The sequence below is a fragment of the Podarcis bocagei genome (assembly GCF_964188305.1).
Source record: "Podarcis bocagei genome assembly, chromosome: 1".
Lineage (NCBI taxonomy): Eukaryota > Metazoa > Chordata > Lepidosauria > Squamata > Lacertidae > Podarcis > Podarcis bocagei.
In genome coordinates, this window is record NC_138125.1 from 67,703,782 (window position 1) to 67,729,733 (window position 25,952).

At 38.8% G+C, this 25,952-nt stretch overlaps 1 protein-coding gene and 2 long non-coding RNA genes across 3 annotated transcripts in view; 2 read left to right on the top strand and 1 right to left on the bottom strand.

Annotated features, from left to right (window-relative positions):
• Positions 1-25,952, bottom strand: part of CSTF3 (cleavage stimulation factor subunit 3) — a 58,637-nt gene that overhangs the window by 25,093 nt on the left and 7,592 nt on the right. The window contains exons 2-3 of the mRNA XM_081198326.1: positions 25,052-25,153; positions 24,831-24,926 (exon numbers count right to left, since the gene is read on the bottom strand). Coding sequence (XP_081054452.1) covers positions 24,831-24,926; positions 25,052-25,153 — 198 coding nt within the window. The remainder of the gene's footprint in view (positions 1-24,830; positions 24,927-25,051; positions 25,154-25,952) is intronic.
• On the top strand, positions 4,521-9,297 carry LOC308589587. The gene is made up of 2 exons (XR_014009396.1): positions 4,521-7,400; positions 7,448-9,297. It is a non-coding gene; the product is annotated as an uncharacterized lncRNA (long non-coding RNA).
• On the top strand, positions 21,946-23,456 carry LOC308589548. Its single transcript, XR_014009376.1, has 2 exons — positions 21,946-22,849; positions 23,168-23,456. It is a non-coding gene; the product is annotated as an uncharacterized lncRNA (long non-coding RNA).

Consider the following 25,952-nt stretch of genomic DNA (forward strand, 5'->3'; position numbering starts at 1 on the left):
TTGCTCCCTGCTCGTAGTCTGAGTTACCTTCTTAATTATTCTTATTGCTTACTAATATTAATCCGGCTAGGAAACAAAGTACTACAGAAAAGCCCCAATAAAATAAATATGATAAATTAAGAATGATCAACACAGCCAGAGAAAAAATTGAAAGCAGTGTTAATCCACAGAAAGAAAATTCAAATACATTTCAGGTATGATTTGCATCCAGGGATAATATTATTAATTATAAGTGCAGGTATTTCCATGTGACCTGCTTGAAACGTATTCAAAATATGCAAGGTTTTCCTGTGCAAGTCTATATGTGTATATTCAGAAACAAGTCCCATAGATCAGGATGCAAAAGATAGCAGCCTCGCAGAACCAATTACAATGCATACATCTCAAGAAAAGCTGAACGAATGTTCTAGTGTTCCTCTTCTTTAGGCTCATGTTGATACTAGAATAAATAAGGATACTATGTAAACTGTGTTCACCTTGTGGCCTGAATCCATTCTTGGCACAGGCATAAAAGCATCTGTTCTGGGGAAAAACCTTATTCTAAAAAAAAAATATAGTTCAGAAATTTGATTACATTTTTTCCCAAACTAACTGCAATTCTGATAAATTATTAGACCTAGTTTTAGACACCTTTTGACAATTCACACTCAATCAGATTCATTGAGTTTATCAATGGAAATCAATTTCAGGCTACATGCAGAGAGAGTCTATTTTGATACACAGAAAATTTGAGGGAAATATAGCATTTCTTCCAACAACAGCCTCTGAGACGTATTAAAGATGACTTCTTTAGGACTTTTTTTAAAAAAGCAATGCAATCCAATAATGTAAGTTGTGAATACAGTGAATGTGTATATCATAAAAGTACACCTGCCACATAGCTGGGATTGCTTTGACTTCCCATTGAGTGGCTGCTACATAAATGGGTGAATTGAGCCTCTATATTTTGTTTTCAAATATTAACGTGTTACTGAAAGTCAGGATCCATAAGACTTGGATATGCCCAGTACAATTTGGCTTCTTCCTTTGAACAGCAGACCTACATTCTATGAAGCTCTTGAAAATCTAGTCATATTTACAGTTTGAAATCAGTTGGCCATGAAGAACAGGCCTATTGGACAAGCAAAAAAAGTGGCAGAGCAAAAATATGGTGGTAAAATCAGCAATCATAAATTTTAAGACAACTGCAACCGTTTGTCAGAGGTTGGCCACTGGCTGTGCTGTGCCATTTGCTTATGTCAAAAAGTTAGGCTCTTTCTCTGCTTCATCTGTAAAATACTTTGAAACGGAAGTTTTGGAAACTGCTTGGAGGTGTTTTAACCATCAAGTGGCATATGAATTTTATGGAATAATAAAAGGTTTAAAGTTAATCCTTGATGAAAATCTTGCTTGCAGCTTACGAAGGATAGTTGGGATGGTAGGACATTTTGGTTCACAGGCTAAGAGAGTAAGAACACAAATATACTTATGTATTACTAGTGTCTCAGTTGTTCCATGCAGAAAATCAAAGCCATGTAAACTGGCTTTCCCAGCATTTGTGCTACCTGGAGGTTCCGCACAGAGCATCACTATAAGGAAACACACAGCACTGTTGCTAGTCTGCGAACATGGCCACTGTTTTACCACCTGAAGAGTTGAGCTTGCACTTGGCCTTTTAAGAGTTTCTTTCTAGCCCTGTCAGAAAACAATGATCTGAAGGCACATGATGCAGAAACCTCACTGAAGCCAAGTCTGTTTGCTTCTGGTCAGCATCTTGAGGAGGAGACGATATAGGAACCCATGTATGGCGAGTTCCATAGTGGGGGAAAAGGGAGGGGGTGATGTAAATAAATTTCTAGCAGATTATTTAAGACTGATATATGATAGTCTGAATAAGCAGTTTTGTTTTCCAGTGAACAGATAAGAAGAGACAGGGGAGTATCCAAAAAGGAGGTTTTGTGTTCCACTGAACAGATGAGGAAGATGAGATGGTTCTATCTCACTAGCACCTACAAAATCCCACAAGTCTTATTGGTCTTCCACAACTTCGCCATGGTACTGCTTTGCAATTTGAAACCCACTAGATCGCTGGATGCAGTACTTCCAAAGCAATGTACTTCCAACTATGTTTAGCTAACAAAGGCAATAGACTAAGTAGATTTTCTGTCCTTGTTAAGACTATCAATCCCTCAGCGCTCATGAACCCAAAAGGATCCCATAAAGCTTTGAAGACAATACTCATCCACTTTGAAAGCTATTCAGTCAATAGCCTAATTGGCTACCAATATAGGAAGTTGGCTTATTAGCCACTGACATGATTTTTGCTATGTGTCCTTCCCCACCATTTTCTGATTAGAATTTCGCAGAGCTGGAGCCAGAAAATGGGAGTAAGAGTACCACTGAGTCTCAATTCATACCAAAGAGCACAGAATTCTGCATAATAATCTCTATAACACTAGCTGTGATAACAGCAACTCCTTCCCAATTGCTGTTGCTTCTCCAAAGCCAGCTGAATTGTTTTTAGTGATGAATGGTTTAATTGACCCAGGATGTCTTCATTCTTAGCAGTTTTCAGCTTTCTGTAATATTGATTTTCATTTGGGAGTTGCAGCTCAACATCAGCACTCTGGTTATGACTCATTGTCTTGAAATATTTTTCAGTCTCTTCACCCATGCACAGTGTAAAAAAATATGTACTTGGCTGTATGACAAGAACCATCTGAAATTTGACTGAATGCCACTTGAGTTTGAGACTTCATTTGGCCTGGCTAGAGTGCTGGCTACAAGCCATGATTTGGCAGAGTGGTTCTTTCATTCCTCTCAATAAGAACCAAGAAACTAAAAACTGTCAACCCACTTGCAATGGTCACTGTAGAATCCTATTTTGTTCCTTATCTTCTTCAATGTGTGTATGACGATTCTGGCCCGCTTTCAAGTGTGGGAAAGATAATCGAGAGCACATTTCACCAGTGCTCCAGTGTCTGAACTACTCTTTTTGGGCACAATCACAATTCAAGCTGATTACTGTCAAGTCTTAAATAATCCAGGACAGCATTTGATTGACTATACTCCCAGATAATTTTGGATGTCTTTCAGTAGCTGGGAATAGGTTGGTATGAGAATCTGCATAAATTTCACAGTAAAATGTGTCTCTTTCAGGGAACAATAGAATTATTATCAAAGGAACAATGATTAGTAGACAGAGATAGGATAGTAGTAGGATAAAGTTATGACAAGTTTCTAAGTACTTTATGGAGAGTTAATGAAAACCAATAATTTTCTCTACTGCAAGTTTTAAAAAGAAAAACCACCAAAAAATTATGCAACTAACATAGCACACTTGTTTATGAACTTGGCAAACAACTGTTATTCTGCATTCTCTACATTATGGTAGAGTAATGGTTATAAGTTACGGTCTGGCTGTTTTGGAAAAGTCTTCTCAGAAGCATTTTCATTGCCAATACTGTATTTCTGTGTGATCTTTTAAGTTTTCCTTGTTTCTTAATGCAACCTTCTATTCATTCTGCCAATTTGGGACACTTTTCCATAATAAGAACATGGTTTTCTTACTATAACTTCACCTACATAGCATCTTGACTTGGATTTCCTTCCAAATTGTGCATGTTATCTCTTCAGTTTTAATGCAAATGTCATTTTCTTTGCAGCATCCAAAACAAGCAAAAAACAAAACACAACAACCTTTTCTTTATCTTTTACTGAACCATGGAGATTAATTTTATAATGGAAACTTCGTCCATTTTTTAAAATCAAGTCTACAGAATTGTGATATGGTCAGATGGCTTGCCCTTCTATCTACCTGAGAACAGCATCAACTTCAATCTCTCTGTTTGGATGGAACACTTATCCTAAAGGTGTCCCAACTCAAGAGCTTAACATCATGTCAATTTGGACATTTTTGAAGTGGCTGACTGTTATTTTCTGGCATTCTCTATTTTTGCTGGAGCCATTTTTTGGAGCCAGGCCAGTTAACTTTCTAGGTCTTCTCTTCCTTTGGCAGTGTTCAACACCACATTGTACAGGCATAAATTTAAGAATTCTGTCACTACAAATAGAATCCAACGTTATCTTACGAACTAGTCAATCGAAAAGGATGGCGGAGATTAGTGTATGAATCTGTATAAATTTCACAGCAGCATGTGTCCCTTTCAGGAAACAAGAGAATGATTATCTAAAGAATAATGTATCTTGGGAAGACCATTTAAGGACTTTAGTCTGATGGCAATAGTCATCTCAAACAATAAGAGAGAGGCTTGACGAGAGGGGGGGGAGAGAATGCTTATCGTTATGATCTGTATCAGAAAATTTCCCACACAAGACTCTGTTTTCAGGCAATTTAGCACTCACTGTAAACAATATTATAATTTAGAGGGTCTGAGCTTCTTATAGATACTCATTTTCAAAAGCATCCAAAAAATAGTCTGCCATTTAAGGAGTTATAGGCTGGCGATAACCCAGTCAGGAATACTGGCCAAGGGAGAAAAGTGAAGGGTAAGTTTTACACACCTAGAGTTTTAAAAAAGCAAAATGACACCAAGAATGACATGCTATTTATTTTGAGGGAACTGTGGAATTGTGTTGTTGTATTCCAAACTATGTGAGTTCAGCACAAGTAAAATTGTTTACCAACATAAAAGCTATTTATGCTTAGGCTCTGCATGTGTAATGTATATGCAGGTTCACAGACTGGTGGGGAAATTGTTACATGTGTTTAGTCCTCTTGTGGTAATTCAGCAGAAGACAAGGGGGCTGCCAACCCAAGCCCGATTCAGAGGCACATATACGTACCCTCAGCAGCCAGGGAAGGCAGGCATGCCACTTACATATTCATGCACTCAACAGGAGATAGACAAGAGCCTGCACACAGAGCAGGGGAAGGGTGGACTCAGCAGGAGACAAAAACACACATTCACTTAGCAGTGCTCTTGCTCTCAAGAAGGGTCTACCCCTGCCCCAGCACTTTCCTGCCTCTTCTTGCCATTGGAGAAAGGCCCCTTCTTTGGTGTGACACCACTGTTAAGTCTTCTTCCTGTTTTCTAGCCTTCTAAGACCTAACAATGGCGACAACCTTTTAAGAACAGTGCCATCCCAGGGGGCAGAAGGGGCCCTTTAGTAAAAAGATAGAGGTGCCACCTTTCTCCGCAATGGGGGGGGGGAGAACAGCACCACCCATTTACTTTTTTAAAACTGCAGCCAGGTTATTGGTGACTTTGGACTACTCAAAATGACTTGGGATGTGTGGATGAGCCATGTGTCAGCCATGGCATGGAAGATCAGAAATGTCTTCTAAATGAGAAGCTTGGAACCCATCTGTCAACACTGGTCAAAGGCTCCACTAATTCAACACAGAGAGACAATAATTTGAGCAAACATTTAAAGGCACACTGAACATTTGTTCTTTTATATTAGTTTTGTTTCTCTTATGAAATGGGCAAAAGGATGAGGTTACTACCTACCTGTAGTGGTTAACAATGCACCTCACATTGGCAAAACACATTTTTGGAGGGTATATGGTAGAACCCATGGTAGAAATCAACATATCAGGGCACCAGGCAGGCAGTGTGATGATTAGATATATGCTATTATTTGTGAAGTGCTATAGCTACAAGAGTTCAAGGTGAACAGAAATTCAGTAGAAATTTGTCTTTGGAGCACAGGAGCAAAAGACACAAACATGCTCTATACCTTTCACAAAGAGATCAAAGAAGATTCAAAACGCTTTTGAGAGAAGGACCAAAAGCAGATGGAGAAGTGAGATGTTGGGAGTCAGGGAGAGAACAAGTTCAGTAGAAACATAAGTCTATAAGTCTATTGTGGCTCTCAGTGTGTGTATTTAGAGCTTGCTATTGGTATAGAATACCTCTCCCAGGTGAAGACATACCCTAGAATTCAGAGGTACACAAAGGGGGTATTCAATCAGGAAAATCTTAGGAATACAAGTAGATATTAAACCAAAGGAAGCAGAAGCCTTCAACATGCTTGGAAATGAAGCAGCTTTAAGCACAGCAATGAAGCTTGGTAAACAGCTTCACATATACAGCCTATTTTATTACTGGGTCAGAAGAAGTAATGATCAATTTACACTTTAGGGGTCTGTATCACATTTCCCCATACACCCTCCCCAATCCTTTCCCCTTTTGGATGCCTTTCTGTATACTGAAAATGATCCTTTCTCCATTTGAAAGCACCAATAGAACTATGTTTCTACCTTTTCCAAAAAACGTCATCGGACATAGGGACTAAACCCCACCCAACTTTCATTTGTATATTAAGGATTCTGGACTTTTATCAGAAATTCACTGCTCCCACTCCCCCATCTTCTATCAAACTTTTATATCTGAAGGAGAATCTCCACCCCCATCGTTCGGCTCAGACACCGAGGTCCAGTTCCGAGAGCTCCCTCACTGCGAGAAGTTACAGGGAACAAGGAAGAGGGCCTTCTTGGTAGTTGTGTCCACTCCGTAGAGCATCCTCCCATCAGATGTCAAACTGATAAACAATTACACAACTTTCTGAAGACATCTGAAGGCAGTCATGTAGCAGGAATTGTTAATGTTTGACGTCTTACTGTTTTTATATTATGTTGGAAGCCACCCAGTCTGGAGCACTCCAGTCTGATGGGTGGAGTGTAATTTTTTATTATATCATCATCATCATCATCATCATCATCATCATCCTCAAGCTGCTATGGGTGTGGGGCTTTTACAGAACTATGAAATGTATTATTTTTGGAAACCACTCTTGAGCTTTTACTACAGCCAAATAAACACAATGGAAATAAATGCTTGCTGCTCACCACTTTGTATTGGCCTTGAAGAAATGCTTTTCCTCCTGTACCTTGTCCCTGCAATCCCTTTCCCTTGTGTCTTCTTAGTTTCTAAGTCCTACAGCAGGACACCCCCCTCTCTATTTGAGGAATACTTACTTAATACTATAAAAACAAAATGATTTAAAAAGCTATTTTGTGTTTACACTTTAAAAAGTTATGCTGTTGAAATTTCATTGACTTCTAAAAACCTTGTTTTAAAAATCACATTTCTGCTTTTTCACAAATAAATATTTGCCTCTATCGCCTTGGCTATTCAGAAAAGCAATACAGCAGGGGTAGGCAACCTAAGGCCCAGGGGCCGGATGCGGCCCAATCACCTTCTCAATCCGGCCTGCAGATGATCCAGGAATCAGCGTGTTTTTACATGAGTAGAATGTGTCCTTTTATTTAAAATGCATCTCTGGGTTATTTATGGGGCACAGGAATTTGTTCATTTATTTTTTCAAAATATAGTCCGGCAACGGTTGAAAAAGGTTGCTGACCCCTGCAATAGAGTTTGGCCAGACTAACAAACCATGCAATTAATTCTCTGTAGCTAATGTGCTTTGTGCATATGCTTTCTGAAAACGGCATGGTGAATGAGTGCATATGCTTTCTGAAAACAGCTCCATGGTGAATGAGTTAAAAGCTCCATGGTGAATGAGTTTTAAGTACCAAGGGGCCTTCCCAAAGCAATTTGTAATTTGCCACTTGGGGGAGTGGGGGGTACTGTTAAAAAAAAAATCCACCAGTGTGTGCAAACCCTTGCACTCACCTGTAAGCAGTTCTTTGGGTCCTGCTTCTTCCCTGAAATATTACACATATGCACTGATTTTCAGTTGGACATACAATATAGAACTTTGCAAAATTGCAGTCCCCATTTCCTGCAAGTGTGTTAAATGTAATGTCCTCTTTTCAATGTGGCTGGGATTCAACTAACTAGTCCCATCAGCAAAATTCTGTGCAAAGACTTCCACCAGCACAACGGGCTTTTTTCTCTTTCTCCTCTTCCTGTGTGCCCTGAAATTTGCAGGGGAGGAGGGGAAGAATTGGGCGAATCTCCAGAACAGCGTACAGGGGGAAAGGGGGAGTGTGGATGTTCCATCTGCAAGCTGAAAATCTTGGGCTGACAGGATTGCCATAGCACTATGCTGAATTTCTCTCCCCATTTCAAAGCACAGCTGTACTCCTGAACTAAAGCAACTTCACATTTGGGCATTATGCAAAACAAGTTAAACCACCTGGCTTCTGAAAATACTATTATTTTGATGGCTAGATCCCTTTCCGAGCTAGCCTTCTCTTCTCCCATTTCTGGCCTTCTCCTTCTCTTCTGGGTACACGCTCCGCACAAATTCCAAGTTTATTGTTCTTATATTTAACTTTATCTACCCTTCTGAACTAGGCTACACCTGTTGTGGATTCTTCCTCATGCACATTACTTTTCTGCTGTAGTTTTCATCAAATATCAGATTTCTCCCCTGCCGTTACAATTCCTGTGCCTTATGCTATACCACTGTCCCAAGTCTGTAAAATCTCCTCTTTATAACTCTGTTAGAGATAGCGCAGGATAGTACGCACCCCAGAAATTATCTCTTTCAGCTTCTGCGTTCTGGAAGAAGGTATAGGGTTATAAAGGCCAGGACTAGCTGCCTGAGAAACAGTTTCTACGCAAATGCAATTCTGGTTCTAAACGCAGCATAAGGGGTCTTTATAGTATAGTGTATTTTAAAATAGGGTTCAGAGTTTTTAGGGGGTTTTGAATGTTTTATGTAGTTTTTCAATTTCATTGTTCTGCAAGGGACAATGACAATAAAGATATCGTATATATCTTATATCGTTGCCCTCTCTTCTGTCCACACTTCTTACTGCAACCTGCTTCAAGTTCAAAACATTAAGAGGAGAAAAAAACAACTTTCCTCCCCCCATGTGAATGCAGTGTAAAAGATGAATTTGCTGCTTATGCCATTTTATTATTACTTTATTAATAATAATTATTATTGTTCTTATTATTTTGCTTTTATCATTGATTTGTTTTTATAATCTTGTAAACCACCCAGGTAAGATTTACTGAAGTCAAGTTTATAGAATAACAAACACACACATCCCACTTTCACTCCATTAAGCAGATTTTGTATTGTTTCAAAAGCCTGCTAATCTAGTTTTACCAGCTGCGATAACAGGGCTGAAGAAATGTGGGCCGAGCATGTACTAAAGGAGGAAAAGATGACTGCAGAGAAATTGAATGAATTATTTGCATCTACTTTCGCTACAGAACATGTTGGGCAGATAGCTGTTTGTCTAAAGAACTGAGGAACGTGATGGCAAGAAATGAAGTTATACGCCAAGAATTCTTAAAAGAATCCAAATGTGGAATTGCTGATCATCTAACCAAAATAAATTGGTGCCAAGATTGAGCAGTTTCTAGTCCTCAAATACGGAGACCAATTATTAGCAATACTAACAATAAACATCTTTTTTTAAAAAAGAAAAAGCAGGGACAAGGAAGAATTTTAGGCCACTTAACTTAATGTTGGTCACTCCGGGGCAAACTGATGGAAAGCATTAAAATGACCAAATGTACAGAACAGGGGTGGGGGAAACCTCCAAGCTCATGGGCCAATCTTGGTCCACCCTTGAATGCTCTTCAAAAAGTCTGTGGACAACGTGGAGTCAAGAATCCCAGATGGTTTTAATATTTGATAGATTTACTGCAGATTAACCAGAGATTTTAAAGGCAACACACAAACCTTCCTCAGGGAATTTTTTAAATATTATCATTGAATGGATGGGGAGATTGATAAACATAAAGACAACTGACATGATACCCAAAATATATTTTTTCATGTTAGAGAAAATGTTGTAAATTCAAATATACAAGCAGAAATTGATGGGAAGGAGACTAGAAAAAGAAAGAAACCTGACTGGCTCAGAGTTTTAAAAACCGGAAGAGTTGAAATTCCAAAGGCAATCAGCAGAAAAATTTAGCAGGCACTTTTTTCTAGAAGAAGTGAGACAAGCGATAAACAATTTAGAAAATGTATATGTATTTATATGAAATGCAAATGTTTGTGTTGGGAGAAGATGTGGCCAAAACCAAGATTATGCTCATGTGGAATGCAGAAAAGTATACAGGGAGAATTTTTGTAGCAAAGAGTAAAAACAGAATACTCTATGGACACAATAGTTCTTAATGTAATATTGAGGAAGCAGGGAGAGAAACCAAGGAATTGATTAGAAACAGACTGACAAGACATTAGAAGGGTTACTTTCTCTCCCATTTCTCTTTCAGCTCCAATTCTGGCAAACTACACTGACTTCCAATTAATTTCCAGGCTAAAATTCAAGGTGCTGGCTTTGACCTATAAAGACTTTTTGTGTCTCAGGATCCCAATACTCCAAGGACTGACTCTTTGCAACATAAACCAACCCATACCCTTGGTCCTTCTTCATATACCCACTCCAAGGAAGGTGCAGGAGGTGTAAAAACAAGAGAAGGCCTTTCCAGTGATGGTTCTCCACTTATGGGCTGCTTTCCCCAAGGAGCTATGCCTGGTGCCATCATTATGTATCTTTAGGTGCCGGAGGAGGGGATTATTTCTTGTCAGGCCTTTGGTTTTGATTATATGTGGCCTTTTCTGTGTGAGATATGTTAGTCCTACTCTCTTATACCATGGTACCTCTAGTTACGAACTTAATTCATTCTGGAGGTCCGTTCTTAACCTGAAACTGTTCGTAACTAGAGGCATTCTTTCACTAATGGGGCCTCTTGCTGCTGCTGCGTCGCCAGCACATGATTTCTGTTCTCATCCTGTGGCAAAGTTCTCAACTCGAGGTAACTCTTCCAGGTTACTGGAGTTTGTAACCTGAAGCGTTTGTAACCTGAGGCATTTGTAACTCAAGGTACCACTGTAAATATAATATTCGGCTTTTACTGTTTGAATTTTATACTGTTTTCATGCTGTTTTATTTTTTACAAGTCTCTTAGAGTTACCTTCTTCTTTAAAAATGCAAGTAGTAAGTTCAAATAATGAGAAGAGCTTTTCAAAGCTCAAATTAATTCCACTGGACTTTTACAAAGATCCCCTGGAAAAGCAAAGTGTGCATTCAAGTTGCCACTTTCACTGACTTTTGGGGGTGGGGGAACAACCGATCTAGGGAGAGGAGTGTGAAGTAACCAGAGAGAGGGGTGCCTATGGCGTTTGCTCAAAAATACAAATGTGCCCACAGGCCAAACAAGGTTGATGTCTCCAACACAGACCACTGTTTCTAAATCTGGACCAACTAATTTCTTATTATACCGTATTTTTCGCACCATAGGACGCACTTTTTCCCCTTCAAAAATGAAGGGGGGTGCATGTGCTTCCTATGGAGTGAAGACAGCATAGCCCCGCGACCCTCTGCTGGCTGGAGGTGACGCGCGGCTATGGCAGGAGCCTCTATAGCCGCGCGCCACCTCTCCAGCCGGGAGAGCGCGCTCGGGGCTAAAGAAGCCCCGCTTACCCTCTCCCAGCTGCAGAGGTGACACGCAGCAATTGCAGCAGCCTCTTTAGCCGCATGCCATCTCTCCAGCTGGGAGAGCGCGCACGGGACTAAAGAAGCCCCCCGCGACCCTCTCCTGGCTGGAGAGGTGACATGCGGCTACGGCAGGAGTCTCTATAGCCGCGCGCCTTTGCGCTGCTCCCCGACCTGCTCTTTGGGGCTGCTGGTGGGCTTCCCCCCGCCAGCCCCAAAGAGCAGGTTGAAAGGAACCTGAAGACTGGAGAGTGAGAGGGGTCGGTGCGCACCGACCCCTCTCACTCTCCAGGCTTCCAAGGTAGCCGCCTGAAGGCGTCTGAACGCACCTTAAACGGCACCTTGTTTTAGAGGGGGAAAACAAGAGGGGGGAAATTCTCCCCCTCTCTGCACAGCGCCTTCTGCCGCTTCGCTGAAGGGGCGCTGGGCAGAGGGAGAGAATTTTTTTTTCTTGTTCTCACCCCTCTAAAACAAGGTGCGTCCTATTGTCTGGTGCGTCCTATGGTGCAAAAAATACGGTAATTAAGTTTATTTTTTATTGTATTTTATGTAAAAATGAATATATTTGAAGTCTCTTTCCAGCCATGCCACACAAGGAACTTGTTTTAGAAAGTGGTTAAAAGGATTCAATTATTTTGATTACATATAATATTAAGTTTAGAACACTAATAATTGCAATGGTGGTTGACAAAGAAAAAATAAGGATTTGAACAAAAAACTACTTTGGTATTAAAGTCATTTCTGACAAGAGCTTTTTCTGAAAATATATCCACACACTCTCTCATCAACCTTTATCTGAAGTAATTTATTTGGAGCCTATTTTCAGATTTTGAAAATACACTGGACAAGGTGCTACATGGACTTTCTACATGTGAATACACACACACACACACACACACACACAGAGAGAGAGAGAGAGAGAGAGAGAGAGAGAGAGAGAGATATAAAAGTATGCATACACACACACACACACACACACACACACACACACACACACACAAATGGTCTGACTAGCACCTCTGAGGTTTTATGATAGATGTTGATAGCAGCCAAGCCTACAGATAAAAACAAAATGATGTAATGGAGCCAGTATATGGTTTAGTCATCAACTGAGGGGGGGGAGGTGTAGGAAAGGAAATTGGAGGGAGGAAGAAATGGATCTCCTTGAACGCATACAGCTAATATTGAGTATCCTAGAAGAAGAGGAGGATGGAATATATGCTATGAAATTAAAGGAAGAATAGGAAAAAAATGACACCTTTTCCCATTTCTTCTCTCCAGAACTCCTTTCCCCCCAGAAAAAACCCTCCTTGCTTATGTAGCCATCAAGTGTTAAGGTTCAGGTCTAGCAGCCCAAGGCAAAGTTCTTGGAGCAAAGAAGTCTAAGCTGATGAGGCAGGAGAGAAAAAATTACGAATGACAAATTATTTACAAATAGTTTATGTAAACAAAACTCACAAGCCACTACAGTCATACCTCGTTGCAAATTTGATCCGTTCTGGAGGCACGTTCGCAACCCACAGCGTTCGCAGCCTGAAGCGCTGCGTCTGCGCACGCGCGATGCAATTCGGCGCGTCTGCGCCGAAACCCAGAAGTAACCTGTTCCGGTACTTCTGGGGTTCGGCGAGGTCCACAACCCGGAAATGCGCAATCCGCAGCGTTCGTAACCCGAGGTATGACTGTATCTGTACTTAGAAAAAATAACAATATCCTAACTATTTCTGGAGACTTCTACTCTGCACCATAACAAGCAACTCATAGGGAGCAGTGCAGCTATAAGCCCCTAAATGAATTGTGTGGCATGGGAAGATGAGAAATTTCATTTGCTCCTCTCTGGATAGAATCACATGACCAGCAGCTGAAAACAGGATAAAGACAAAAAAGTGGGGGGGGGCGCTTTGGACTCAGAACAATTCTACTATTTTGGTAAGGAGTGTTCAAGGGACACAGACAATCTGAAGGCACTGGATAAAACGAAGCAAGCTGGAGCCCAAATGAAAGGCCACTTAAGAACACAGCGTACGAAAAAGAAAGTTTAGTTTCCCTTCCCCATGTACAACTGAAGAGCTTTTCAATTTTCATTTTTCACATTGCTTTTAAAGCTCTGCAAGTTTAAATGAAAAGCCAATAGGCCACTTCTCATTTATGTGTTTAGGTATCATACATGTAAGAAGTAGCAGTGCAAAGGGTGAAATTAAAAATGAGTTATAATTTCAGCCCCATCCTTTAACTAGGTATTATTCCAGATATGCTTAGCTCAGAAGAGTTGGTCTCCAATACTGAATATTATTAGCTATTAGCTTTTAGCTCTCTACCTTTAGTGGCAAAGTATATTGCAAAGATATATTATATTGGAGTCCAATGACAGGGTATTTGTTTTCAGAAATATTGGGTTGAGGGGGGTCATCTTCTCACATAAATTTCCCTAAGGGAGTAATTACAGACACGTGTGGTTGTTTTGTATGGCTTGGTTCATTGTTTGAGCTAACAGCATCCCTTTCGTGTTGTGGACTATTTCCACTTGTCACATACAAAGTGAATTATGTGGGTCTATAGAATAGCTTTTTGGATTAGGGGAGGGTTTTGATTGGAAGACAGATTCATTTCAAGCCAATGAATAACTACTGTGAAAAGAGTGGATACAGAAAATAATAATTGTTCTTTTAAAAATGCCTCTTTATTCTGTATTTTTGTGAAAGGAGAGTTCAGTCGCATTCACAACATTAAGTATACTTTGTACAGCTAAATAAGGCATACAAAATCAAATATACATATGGAGGAAAGGAAGAACTTTAATTATGCTCTAACTGGTATTTCATGACAAGACATGCATTTTGTGAATGTAAAAGGGCACTGGAACAGTAAAACAAACAAACAAACAAACAAACAAACAAACAAACAAACAAACAAGCATTAAGTATTTCAAAGGTTTATCATTAAAAGGTACTTTAGAACTTCCATTCCTTGCCCATGTATACCTCCAATATGTGCTCTGGAAGGTTGTGAGCCTCCAGAGCAGATTTGAGGGTGGGGAGGAAAGGAGGGGAAGTGGACTTGCACAAGCAGAACTTGGCTCATGCAATGCTGGGATTCAACCCAGTTGCCCAGGTCCATACATTTTCCAATACTTTTAGGAAATCCTAGAGAAGGCTAGGAAATATTATGATGTTAGAACACCCTGGAAAGGGGAAGGATAAAAGGGCTGGCTGGCTGGCTGTAACATTTGGCTGCCCAATATTAGAACACATTACCAATTGCCTCATAACATAACCATTATTTTCCAAAAATGAATTGTGCAATAATTACCTTGCTGGATCAGACCAAGGACTCAAATATTTAATTTTGAATATTGGCCAGCTAGATGTTTCTGGGAAACACAGAGGATATAATAATAATGGGCCAACAGTCCATCCCAGAATCTCCTACACTATGGCAAAATGACTTATTGCTACAAAACTATCACATACACATATTCTAAGCTGAAAGATTTGCACAGAGTGAACATGCATTACCTTAATAAAGGTAATTTGTTATGATGGGTATAACCATTTGCAAGAATGTTAAATAACAGCACGAAACACAATTGTCCAATCTCATATACTGTAAACTATTTCCCTCAAGCTGGGGGTTCAAATTTAACAGTCTGTCGTGGCAATCTTTTAAAATTATAACTACTTACTTGAAGTAGCACCTATTGTATTTTTTCTTGCAAGGGAGCATGTTGCAAGATCTCAGGAGAAGGCAGTTAATTACTTGGGTTTAAAGGTTTTAATTAGTTATGCATTTTGCTTCATCTTTGGCCAAACAGGAGCTCACAACAACGGTCTCATTGTTTCCAAGGTATATTTTCCTTTAATCTGGAAGGAACATATCTCTAAATATGCATGAACCTGCTAGTTACATATGAATTCATCTCATCTCTATCGTATGTCAATGATACAGCATTAGGAAAACATTTTTTCTATGTCCACCCATTTATTTTGCAGATCTTAACTCTCCTCTGTTGCCCTTTTAAGCTTGTTTAAGTCTTCCTTTTATAATGGAACTCTCTCTTTAAAGAAAACATTTGGAGGATAGCTTTGCCATCATGCTTTTTCATTTGATCTTAATTCTAAATTCACTGCAAATGGAATCAATGGAAGAAGACACTCCCCTAAGTATCTTCATATGACTATTTAAGGGCCGGCACATTGAACTGATCATGGCAACAGACTGGCAACCCTATAACTCAGACAGGGAAGTACCTGGGTTATAGGACGTTCCATACTAAAGCAAAGTTAGCATATTCTGAACCAGCTAAGTTTCCAAGCTGCTTTTCAAGAGTTACACCATACTACAGTAACCAAGTTTAGAGGTTAGCAGCTCGTGAAAAGGACTGCCAGACCTCTAGTTTATGTAAGGGTTGAAGCTGCAATCAAGCAAAGCTGAGAAACATGGTCTAGGCCAGAGATAGCAGAACTGGGTGCAGCAGCATGGTTAAATTGAGTCCACTACTTAAGGGGTATAACCCCATGAACAGCACTTGAGAACTTAAGGCATAACCTAAAGCTTAGAACATGAAAATGAAATGCAATTATACTCCCCAGTAAAAGTATTTCTGGACTGTGTCCATTCCATAGCTGTGTGCAAGTCCCAAATTTAGCATTTTGACCATTTTTCTATACCTCCATTCCTACCACCACCACTTCTAAAGATTCTAACCCCTGCATATTGAAAATATGTGAACATGCTTAGTGACATCTCAGAAAGCTGGACCAGGGTAAAGTATGATTTCCAGTGAACAATGTGTTGTACTCCACAGATCCTTTGCCTCCCCATGACTAGCTTGAATAATTATGCAAAATGTGAATGTGTGTAATTTCAGTTTGTATATGTAGTAAAACTTGTTACCTCGACAGAATCTGACTATTACATGCAGGGTATAAAGTACACAATACTGCGTATAGCAAATAGAACTTTTTGCATTTCTGCAGCCAAAGAACTTGACCCCCTCCCAAATATTTTCTAGTTATTTAACACATGACACAGAATGCAGGCTCCTGAACTAAGATTGTGTACTTAATACCATAAATTCTGAAAATAAGCCTTAGTGTGCTTTGCAGACTGTATGGAGACACACACAAGCATGCTTACATTACATTTTACATTACATTTAGCAGCTACGTTCTTCAATAACAGCCTTAGGCTTCTGAAATAGCTCAGGAAGAAGAAAGTGAATAGCAGCCTCCTTTAGCAAATCATATGACCCCTCTGCAAGTATTTTTGTTCCAAGTTTAAATACCTAGAGAAGGGGGCCGGGGAGAAGCTTCTAATTTTATTTTATTGTATCGTAAGTTTTTAATTTGCTTTTTCTTTGACATCTGAAAACTTTTTGTTATTCAACAGTTGACAAAACAAAAGAAACAAAATGATAAGCCATGATAAGCAAAAAGGAAACCATGCCATTCTTGTACTTGGTGAAAATAATTCTACCATGGGTGATACCCAGAAGAATTATATGTGACATCTTATTGTGTCAGCCTGTTTGCTTCCCTTTCCACCTTCCTGCAACTGCCCATTACTCCCAAAAACATCTGCTCCAGAGGGTCTCCCAAACTTCCAGAGCAGATTTTGGAAGCACACTAAGGCCTGCAGGGAGGAGAGATGAAGAGCGCCTTCCTGACCCAAGCTGGGGTTGGATGTCACTCAATATGATTCTGTACTCCAAAAATAATTGAAAATAATTGTTTTGCCTTGTTTATGTCCAATGTTCCCGAATGACTTTAGGAATAAGTCTCTTGCATTACCTACAAAAATCTAATATTTAGGGGGGAAATACAAGTGTATGTGAGCACACATAAGAGAAAGAATGACGCTTTTTAAAAACTATGTACAGCCACTATACTAGAAAGCTCGTATTTCAAATCCTAACTTCTTTTTGCCTTGTATACCAGGTTATTGGAATTGCTTATTATATAAACTCATGACATACGTGGGAAATCCCAGCTATGTAGTGTGTTTCAAAGGCAAGAAAGTAACATCTTCTGTGTTTAAGTTGCTGGTAATTCCATTGACTGTTACACTTGTACTACAATAAATGATGGGCCAAAAATCACAGACACAATTGCATCTGATTTCTGATGCAAAGCTACAACAAGCATATAGAAATTAATATTTATTAACAGGTAAGGAGCAGTATACAAGTACATTTCTTAAAAAGGTACGAGATTCATGAGGTGTTTCAAAGTCTAGTATAAACAATTGCTTTACAGAAAACCACATGCAACTTTGTAAAAAATTACCGTAGTAGGGTATTACATAACTGTAGCAATAGCATCAGATTAATTTCAGAGGAAATTTTAGTAATATGTAGGTATTTCACATTAAAGAACTCCAAGCACATTCTCAAACAATTATATTTTCAACCATATATTTCTAAATATGTCTCTCAGAATGTTTGTATCAAAATAGATTTAAAAATCCTATAAGAAAAAGATTTATAATCCTGAAATCCTACATTTTCTGTAGCCTCTATACCTTTTGAAAAAATCCTTCTTAGTCTATGCTAAAGTGCAACAAAGCCAACACGTTAGTTAGAGTTACACTCTCAAATATAATGGAAATTCAAATTTCCAATACTAGTTTTTAAAAAGAAAAGCGCCGATTTTCATATCAAATTTTATATTAAGTTTTTGGAGCCTAAGAAGAGCTTTGTTTATGAATCTTTGACAAATTGGAGGGGGGATTACACACTGCATTGTTACTTAATGCTTGTTTAGCGTTAGTTTAATGAAAAGCAGCTCAATGATCCCACTTCAATGTGAAAACAAGACCCTGATAATTTGTTCCCTCATAAGCCTTCGTAGTCTACAGTCTGCTTCTTAACACTGAGCAGCTTTCCTGACATGTTTTTAAGGAAAAGTGTGGAAACCTCTTTATCCCGGCTGGTTTTGTTTTGTTGTGGGGGGCTGGGCAGTGGTGGAGAGATCATTGAATTTTAATTATAAATAGTCTGTTTTCTCAATTCTTTCAGTGTGTGAAAAAGTGACCTTCAACAGGCAACTGTCAAAATTTTGGACTCGTATATGGAATTGTCTGCATGAAGTACACAGCCCAGTGGGTCATGTTGAAGCCCATGTTTCCACTTTCCTTCCCCATCCCCTTCTTTGAATGTATAATAATGTATTAAAGTTGTTTTTAATGAATGTTGTGTAGTACACATAAAAAACTATGTGTTTTGACTTGAGGAATGTTTTTAGACATTTTTTAAAATTCGTTTAGGGTTTTGGGCTTAGCTCCTTTTTTTGCTTTTATTCTAAGTTGCTTATTATTTGATAATTTGTAACTCATTCTGGGTCCTGTATACAGCTACAGCAATAGGATTAAAATGCCTAAGTAAAACTTCCTTCTTAGTTATCTACAACTGTACTATACTGGAACACTCAAGCATATTATTATGAAGCTAGATTTTTTAAAAATACAAACTGCAGTGGTGTGGGACATTATTCGAGAATGAAAATGTAAATTCCCTATTTTCTATTATTTTATTTATGGTGTTTGATAACATGAAGTTCTAAGTATCAAAATTGTTAAACTTTAACACACGACTGAATTCTGTTTATTTGGAAGGAAGTCTCTCAGGCCGAGTTAACAGAAGCCATAGTTCCCCACTATGTTAACAGATCAAGGAATTCCCTGCTCTCTTTCCTTCATGGCTGCAAGGATACCTGAAACTTCCACTTTTAACTACAGTTCTCCACAAGATCAAAATCTAGCACAATGTGGTTTGCGTAAGCTAGGGGTGGGGAATATGTGGCCCTCCAGGTGTTGCAGCATCCAACTGTCAACAGCCACAGCCAACATGGCCAACCTTCCGGGATGATGCAAATTTAGCATAACATCTGTAGGCCCGCAGGGTTGCTATCCTTTGTTTAAACTAAGCAGCCAAATTTCAGGGCAAATCTCTTCCTTATGGCTTTAGAAGGCTTACTACAGTTCATTCACATAGCAGAAAACAAATTTATCTAGTAGGTGTGTTTAGAATTGTAGCCTTTGCCACTCAACTGCTCGTTCCAGAAAATTAAATCAAAGGGATATATTTTGTCAATTTATGTTGTTGTTGTCGTCCCTTGTGTAGTACATTCCTAGAATAGTACTTTGTAACATTTCCACACTATTATTGGACCTAAAACATTTAATTAAGCCTCACAACAACCCTGTGAGGTAGGTAACAGTATAGCTATTGGATGGGAAGCTGTTTAATTAAACTTACCAAAAATGGCCCAGGATATCAGAAGAGGTAAGAAGAGAAAGCTCAGATCTAGTCATCGGTATGTGCCATGAGGATTCACCAAGATTCTGTGTTTCTTTAGCTGTGGCATAGTACTATTTGTAGAATTTGGCAGCAATCATTAATTTTTATCATGTTCACTTAGCTGTTCATGTTAGATATTCTCAAGTTAAATTGTATCACCATCCTTGTGCCATAACTTTTTCCATAGCTAAGCCTCTGTACAACTTTGTACGTTATAAAAGCATGTTACTGCATAATTGTATCCATATGCATGGCACTGTCATAAGAGCTGACGCTCAAATTTTCAGATTCGCTAGCATTCAAAACTTATTCTGTCTTCTAGCCCAGCACCATCCACATGCTCACTACTGAGAAAGACCAGATGAATAATCTGGGCTCCTGTTCTATTTCCTCCAATCTACTCCCTGACACAGTATCCTGAACACTGATCAGCTAACCAATACAGTATTATGCCTCGCTCTGTGGAGATGCAGAATCCAGGTGAGTGAATGTTAAGAAACCACAAAGAAGGATGATCAAACATGGGATGAAGATAAATAAGGCTGCAATAAAAATGCATCTGTACCTTGCACTATGATGTGCAAGATGATGTGGCAAGAGAATAAAATATGGCAACAAAAAGACTGTAAGGAAGGGTATTTTCTGGATGAAGAGGTGGAAGTAAAGACTCTTACGTTTGAATGAGTATAGGAGCAATACAAACACCTTACTACATTTTAGAAGCAAAGGATTGCCAGGCAACAGGTAATGCACCGAGGTAAGCATTGCTGGGACACAATCCAGGCAAAACGGGATAAGATGGAAGAAGAGGAATCTTCCATGGCCTAGCTCTGTCCTGGATTCTCTCTATACCTAGCCGATGCTGCTTCATGGACAATAGACATAGATGGAGCTAGATGTTCCCATCTCATTTGTCCCATAGCAGTAGCCTTGAAAGTTATAGTCTCTATCTACCTTCAAGCTGGCACAAACTATCCCTGGTTATGCAGGAACACATTTTAACTACCTTGGTGTCAAACAACCAATTTTTAATTGGACGGAGATTGGCACAGCCCAATATTCATGTTCCTTCCCAATCAAATACATCATCACTCCTCAACTCACACACACAACTTTTCATAGATGCAAAATCTGTTAAATACACATAGGAAGAACTCTATCAAGCAGTAGTGACAGAAAAGGGAATGCCATGTACCTATTTCCTGACAAGACAAAGGCAGAATGACAAACAAAAATTTTGTTTGTGTGCAAAGTTTTGGAGTTGACTTACAAGAAATTAATTATTTCTTTTCATAATGTTAGAAAATCAGAATATTAAAAGCAATTTTTCCAACAGTAAATGATACTACGAGTAGTAATATAAAGCTTTAGGGGACGAAGACAGTGCCTGTTTCCTACCTACATCCTAATACAACTTATAACCACTGAGTGACACAGGTAGGACTAAATAAGCCCAGAGTGTATTTTTCATTTCGGAATTGACACATCACATAATTTTTAACATAATCCTTCTAGTGTCACTGGCACAGCAGAAAACAATGTGCCCAAAATTCAGTCCTTTACATGGTGACATCCAGCAAGAACCATTCACCAGTGGAAACAACTTCCACTTATGCAATGGGAATACTAACCCTCTGGAGTAGATGTGGAGGTCAACAAGGGGGTGGGGGAGCACTCCTGAGGTGGAGGAGAGGAAGGATATATCCTACTGCATTAAGTCAATTGCATACTGTTGGGTATCACCATTTTTAATGTGACTAGCGAAGTAATTGGGCCAAAAGGTATCTCAAGAAATCTGCTGATTTTTGCCTGGAAAGTACTGAAATAAAAATATCCTATGGGTTTTTCAAATTAAAACTGATTAAGGACATTTTTAAAGGATTCATTAAAAGCAGTAAGGCTTACTGTCACACAATGTGTTTAAGACTATAAACAGAAAGATAGTAACAGTATAGGAGTTAGAGGCGCGAAATCAGCAGAATAAGACACACAATATTTCTTATAGTCTTAAAATTTAAAGATATTTACAATCTGCATATGAACTAAATTTGACAAATTCCATTACTTCTTTTAAAATACTAATTCATTAACATGTAACCCATTATAATTCTACGGCAGAAAAAAGGACCAGGGCAAGGTAATATTTGTGGATAAGAAGTTTGTCAGACTTAACTATCATTTTTCTCTGTAATTATATGCTTATGAGTGAGTGGACAAGACAATGCTTTAGTGGCTTGGACAATGCTTCTGTAGTCATAGGCATGGGAGTCAAAAGAAGATTTCCACAACCTTAATTCATATGGAGGCCGGCACTAATGGCTCAAGAAAACTGGGGACATACAAAATACTTGTAAAGTCAAAATCCACTATGTAAACCAACAGCTTATAAATCCTATTTTCAAGTACAAACATAGTGAGTACTTTCTAGCCAGTTCCCCTCTGAAGAAAAGACAGAATATACATTTTATTATTATTGGGTGTACCTTTGGTCTGACATGCATCCATGGGTTGAGCATCCAAAGGGGCCCAAGAATGAAAAAATGTCCTGTCTTCTTTTCCATTGCCAGTCTCCCAAGTCTCATGGGAAGTGATATGGGACGGAATTTTTTGTTTTGTGGGTTCATTAGTAAAAATGTACCAATTACAAATATAATATTAAGGAAGCATGGGAGTTTCAAAGGTTTTAGCTTTATTTACTAAATACAAGTAAAACAAGTATGCTCTCTAGGGAAACTAAACATTTTCTGATACAAATTACCCATCTCATTGCTCATGGGTGTTGCTTTTAAAAGGCATTCAGCCCACTGAAGGGAGATTTGGGGGGGTCACAGGGGGTTGGAAGGAGAGAGCTGAAATGCATATGAAGACAGTGATGGCACACTGGAAGGAATTCAATGCTGTGCATTTTAAAACATTCTATCAGTAGAAGCATTTTTCTTCCCCAAGGAAACAATCTCTTTTCTCCTCCCGTCTGCTATTCAGAGGCGGGGCATCTTTCACACACCCCCAAGCCAATTTGAAGGGGGTTGTGTGGCACGTTGGGGAAGGAGAGGGTTAAAGTTTTGAGTTGCTAGCAGACGTCCCTATGCAGATTTTCGCTAATAGGCCCTGGTAGTTCAATCAGGCCATTGGATCCTGGATATTGTCCAAATACTAAAGGTGAATGTTCCAGCTTATTCTACCATAAACTATTATCTACAACTAGGGTTGCCAATGTTGGGCAGTATCCAACTACAGTGGTGCCCCGCAAGACGAATGCCTCGCAAGACGGAAAACTCGCTAGACGAAAGAGTTTTCCGTTTTGGAGGTGCTTCGCAAAACGAATTTCCTATGGGCTTGCTTCGCAAGACGAAAATGTCTTGCGAGTTCCTGCGGGGGTTTTTTCCTCCCCCCCTTTTTCTAAGCAGCTAAGCTGCTTATCAGCTGATCCGATAAGCCGCTAAAAGCGCTAATCCGCTAATCCGTCAATGGGCTTGCTTCGCAAGACGAAAAAAACGCTAGATGAAGAGAATCACAGAACGGATTATTTTCGTCTTGCGAGGCACCACTGTAAATAGTTCTGCCAGTGCAAGGACTTTTAGGTGCACAATAAAACTTCACTACCTTGTCCTCTCCTTGCCTACTCCTAATAATGTTCCGGGGTGGGTGGATGGGAGGGGTTGTCCCACAACACGTCAAAACAAATTTACAAAATGAGCAGGGAGTGTGCAGGGAGATGAGAGGGCAGGAATGTTCCAAGATTCCAGAAGAAATTATAATAGTATTACTGAAGATTAAGACTTTAACAATGCATGGGATCCCTATCTACTTTTGCCCTTCACAGTTATGTCTAACAGTTTACAATGTGTGAGTACTGGCCACTAAGAAAGGACAATATTGCCTACTGGATGCACACAGGCAAGTGTACTATTATAATGAAGTTTTAAATCCAGGGTTCAAGGGTTCTTAAACCAACAGCTCTTCAAGCCTTCTGAAGACAAGTAGAAGAACTGGGACAGTCCACAGCCTAAAGCTATGACCAAGCACATCACATAAAAACAAGAAAAATAGGGTGGCATTCAATGTTTTTGCTCTGTTAACAGAATAAACAAGAGTAGCATTCATGGCACAGATCTTTCCATGAACGCTCCTTTCATTTGTGGAACAAACATGTCAGATACTACCTGTGGATAAATCAGCACAGATAAAAAGAGAAGCTAATCATCAGTATGGATGATCAATATCCCCACTGCCTCTGGTATGGATCAGGACATGCTGCTGGCAGGGTGTAGAGAATACATCTCTAAAAAGGCTGCCTTACATTTGAGAACCTGCATTAGCAGAGAGGGTGCTTAAGGTCTGTTCTGAGAGACTAATCTCTCAACATTTAACACACTTAACATTCAACTGCATATAGTCTGTGCAGTCTTACAATAGTTATATACTTGAGACTCTCTTGCTAATATTATATGCCGCATACAACACCTTATTTTACAACTTATTTTACTTACCATTTTAGATAAAGAGTTAAGTTTACTCTAATTTAACATAAATACTATAGTTATTATAGTTAAAAACCTATGACATCCATCTCCACATGCCAGGGAAAGTCATATTTATATAAAGTATTATTATGAAGATGTTTTTCTGAGAATGCATGCTATCTATAATTTCAGCTCATCCTTTGCACTTTTAACAGAGCAGGATAAAAAGCTTATTCATTTTGGTTATGAAATATTTTGTTAGGTACTTGAAAATGTGACTTGCATAATTCACATTTATGTTTTACCGCATTCAGTGATTTTCAAATAAAAATATACATTTCCAACCCCCCTCTAGCAAACATTTCAAAAACTGAAACAGCCTAGGAATAATAATAAAAATGTTAGAGCCCAACAAATCACAAAGCCATTTGTTAATTTTTATGGGGGAAAAGGAGCTCTAAATAAATGACACAGGAGGCAATAAATTGACACGACAAGTAAATAAAAGGCTAAAGCACTCCAATACCATTGAAACGGTTTTAATGTTGTTGCAAGTCCATAATGCAACAATCATCAGATCAAAGAGAGACCCAAATATTTAGAAATAATTTTAATTACCCCCTTTCACCTGTTATACAGAATTAAGAAATGCTCAATCCCTCCTTTACCTGAGTTTGTGTATGTGCCTAACAAGTTATGTTTCAGTGCCAACTTAAATTCCTATTATATGTTTAAGAAAGAAAATGAAAATATTAACCTCAGCTTCAATGTACAGTTTCCAGAATCTGCCAGAACTTGGGAACTGGGCAACAAGGCGTTCATAGGTCTTCCGTGCTTTGTCTATAGGTTGATTCTAAAAATTGAAAACCAATAAATATTTACAATATTTATAATGTAAAAATGTATTGACATTTACTTCAGAACCAATCACTGTGAGTGGACCCATTGATAAGGAAATGTAATCCTATGTCACTAAACCTGTGCCTCTCGAATGAGAATGCTCCAAGCGTCAAGGTCATATGGATTCTCTTCTAGTTTCTTTTCAGCTTTCTTTACTTTTTCTGGGACATATTCAGCAGCCTAGAAAACACAAAGTAGTTGGTTAAAAGGGTATATAAATATGTTAATAAAATCAATGCCATCTGCTAGCTATATCATCAATGTTCACATATCCATAGCAATCATTAGATTAATATATGCCAGCCTACAAGTTTTTCCATAGTAGTACTTTTATGCGTATGCACAAGAATCACACATCAAGTCCACAGAAAAGCTCTCCATTGCAATGTAAAAAAATGGCTCAAAATGTTAGGTTTAAAATAACAGAGTAAATTGAAGGTTATTGTAATAGGCATCAACAGTCTTCTGCATTAGTACCAAGAATAATACATGCATGTTTGATTCAGTCTTGGAATACAAAACATTTGAATAGCTCCTTCCCTTCTCCCGAACAACAACAAAAACAGAGTATCACTAGTTAAAAATTATTTTAACAAGTTTCTAGTCTTTGAGAGAAACTTTTTAAACTGTTGGTCTACAATGCAAACTGAGGAGGAAAGGAGGAAGAAGACAAATAAAAATACAATTTAAATGAAATATCTGCAATTCTACACTATTTTATTATTTTCTGCTTTACATAAAGCTGTTGCCCATCTTGCTGCCTGGCAGTACTCTCTTAATGGTACAGTAATTCCTTCTATAGCCTCAAAATAATTTAGGATAACAATAGATTTTCACCCTGACACTGGATTCCAAAGATTTAAGAGTGCTCTTCTTATAAATAAAGTAACAAATTATCATCAAATAAATAAATAAATTCTGATTTCAAAGAGCTTGCGTAAGGTGACTGGACTGGACTTCCTCCCAATCCCATGAATCT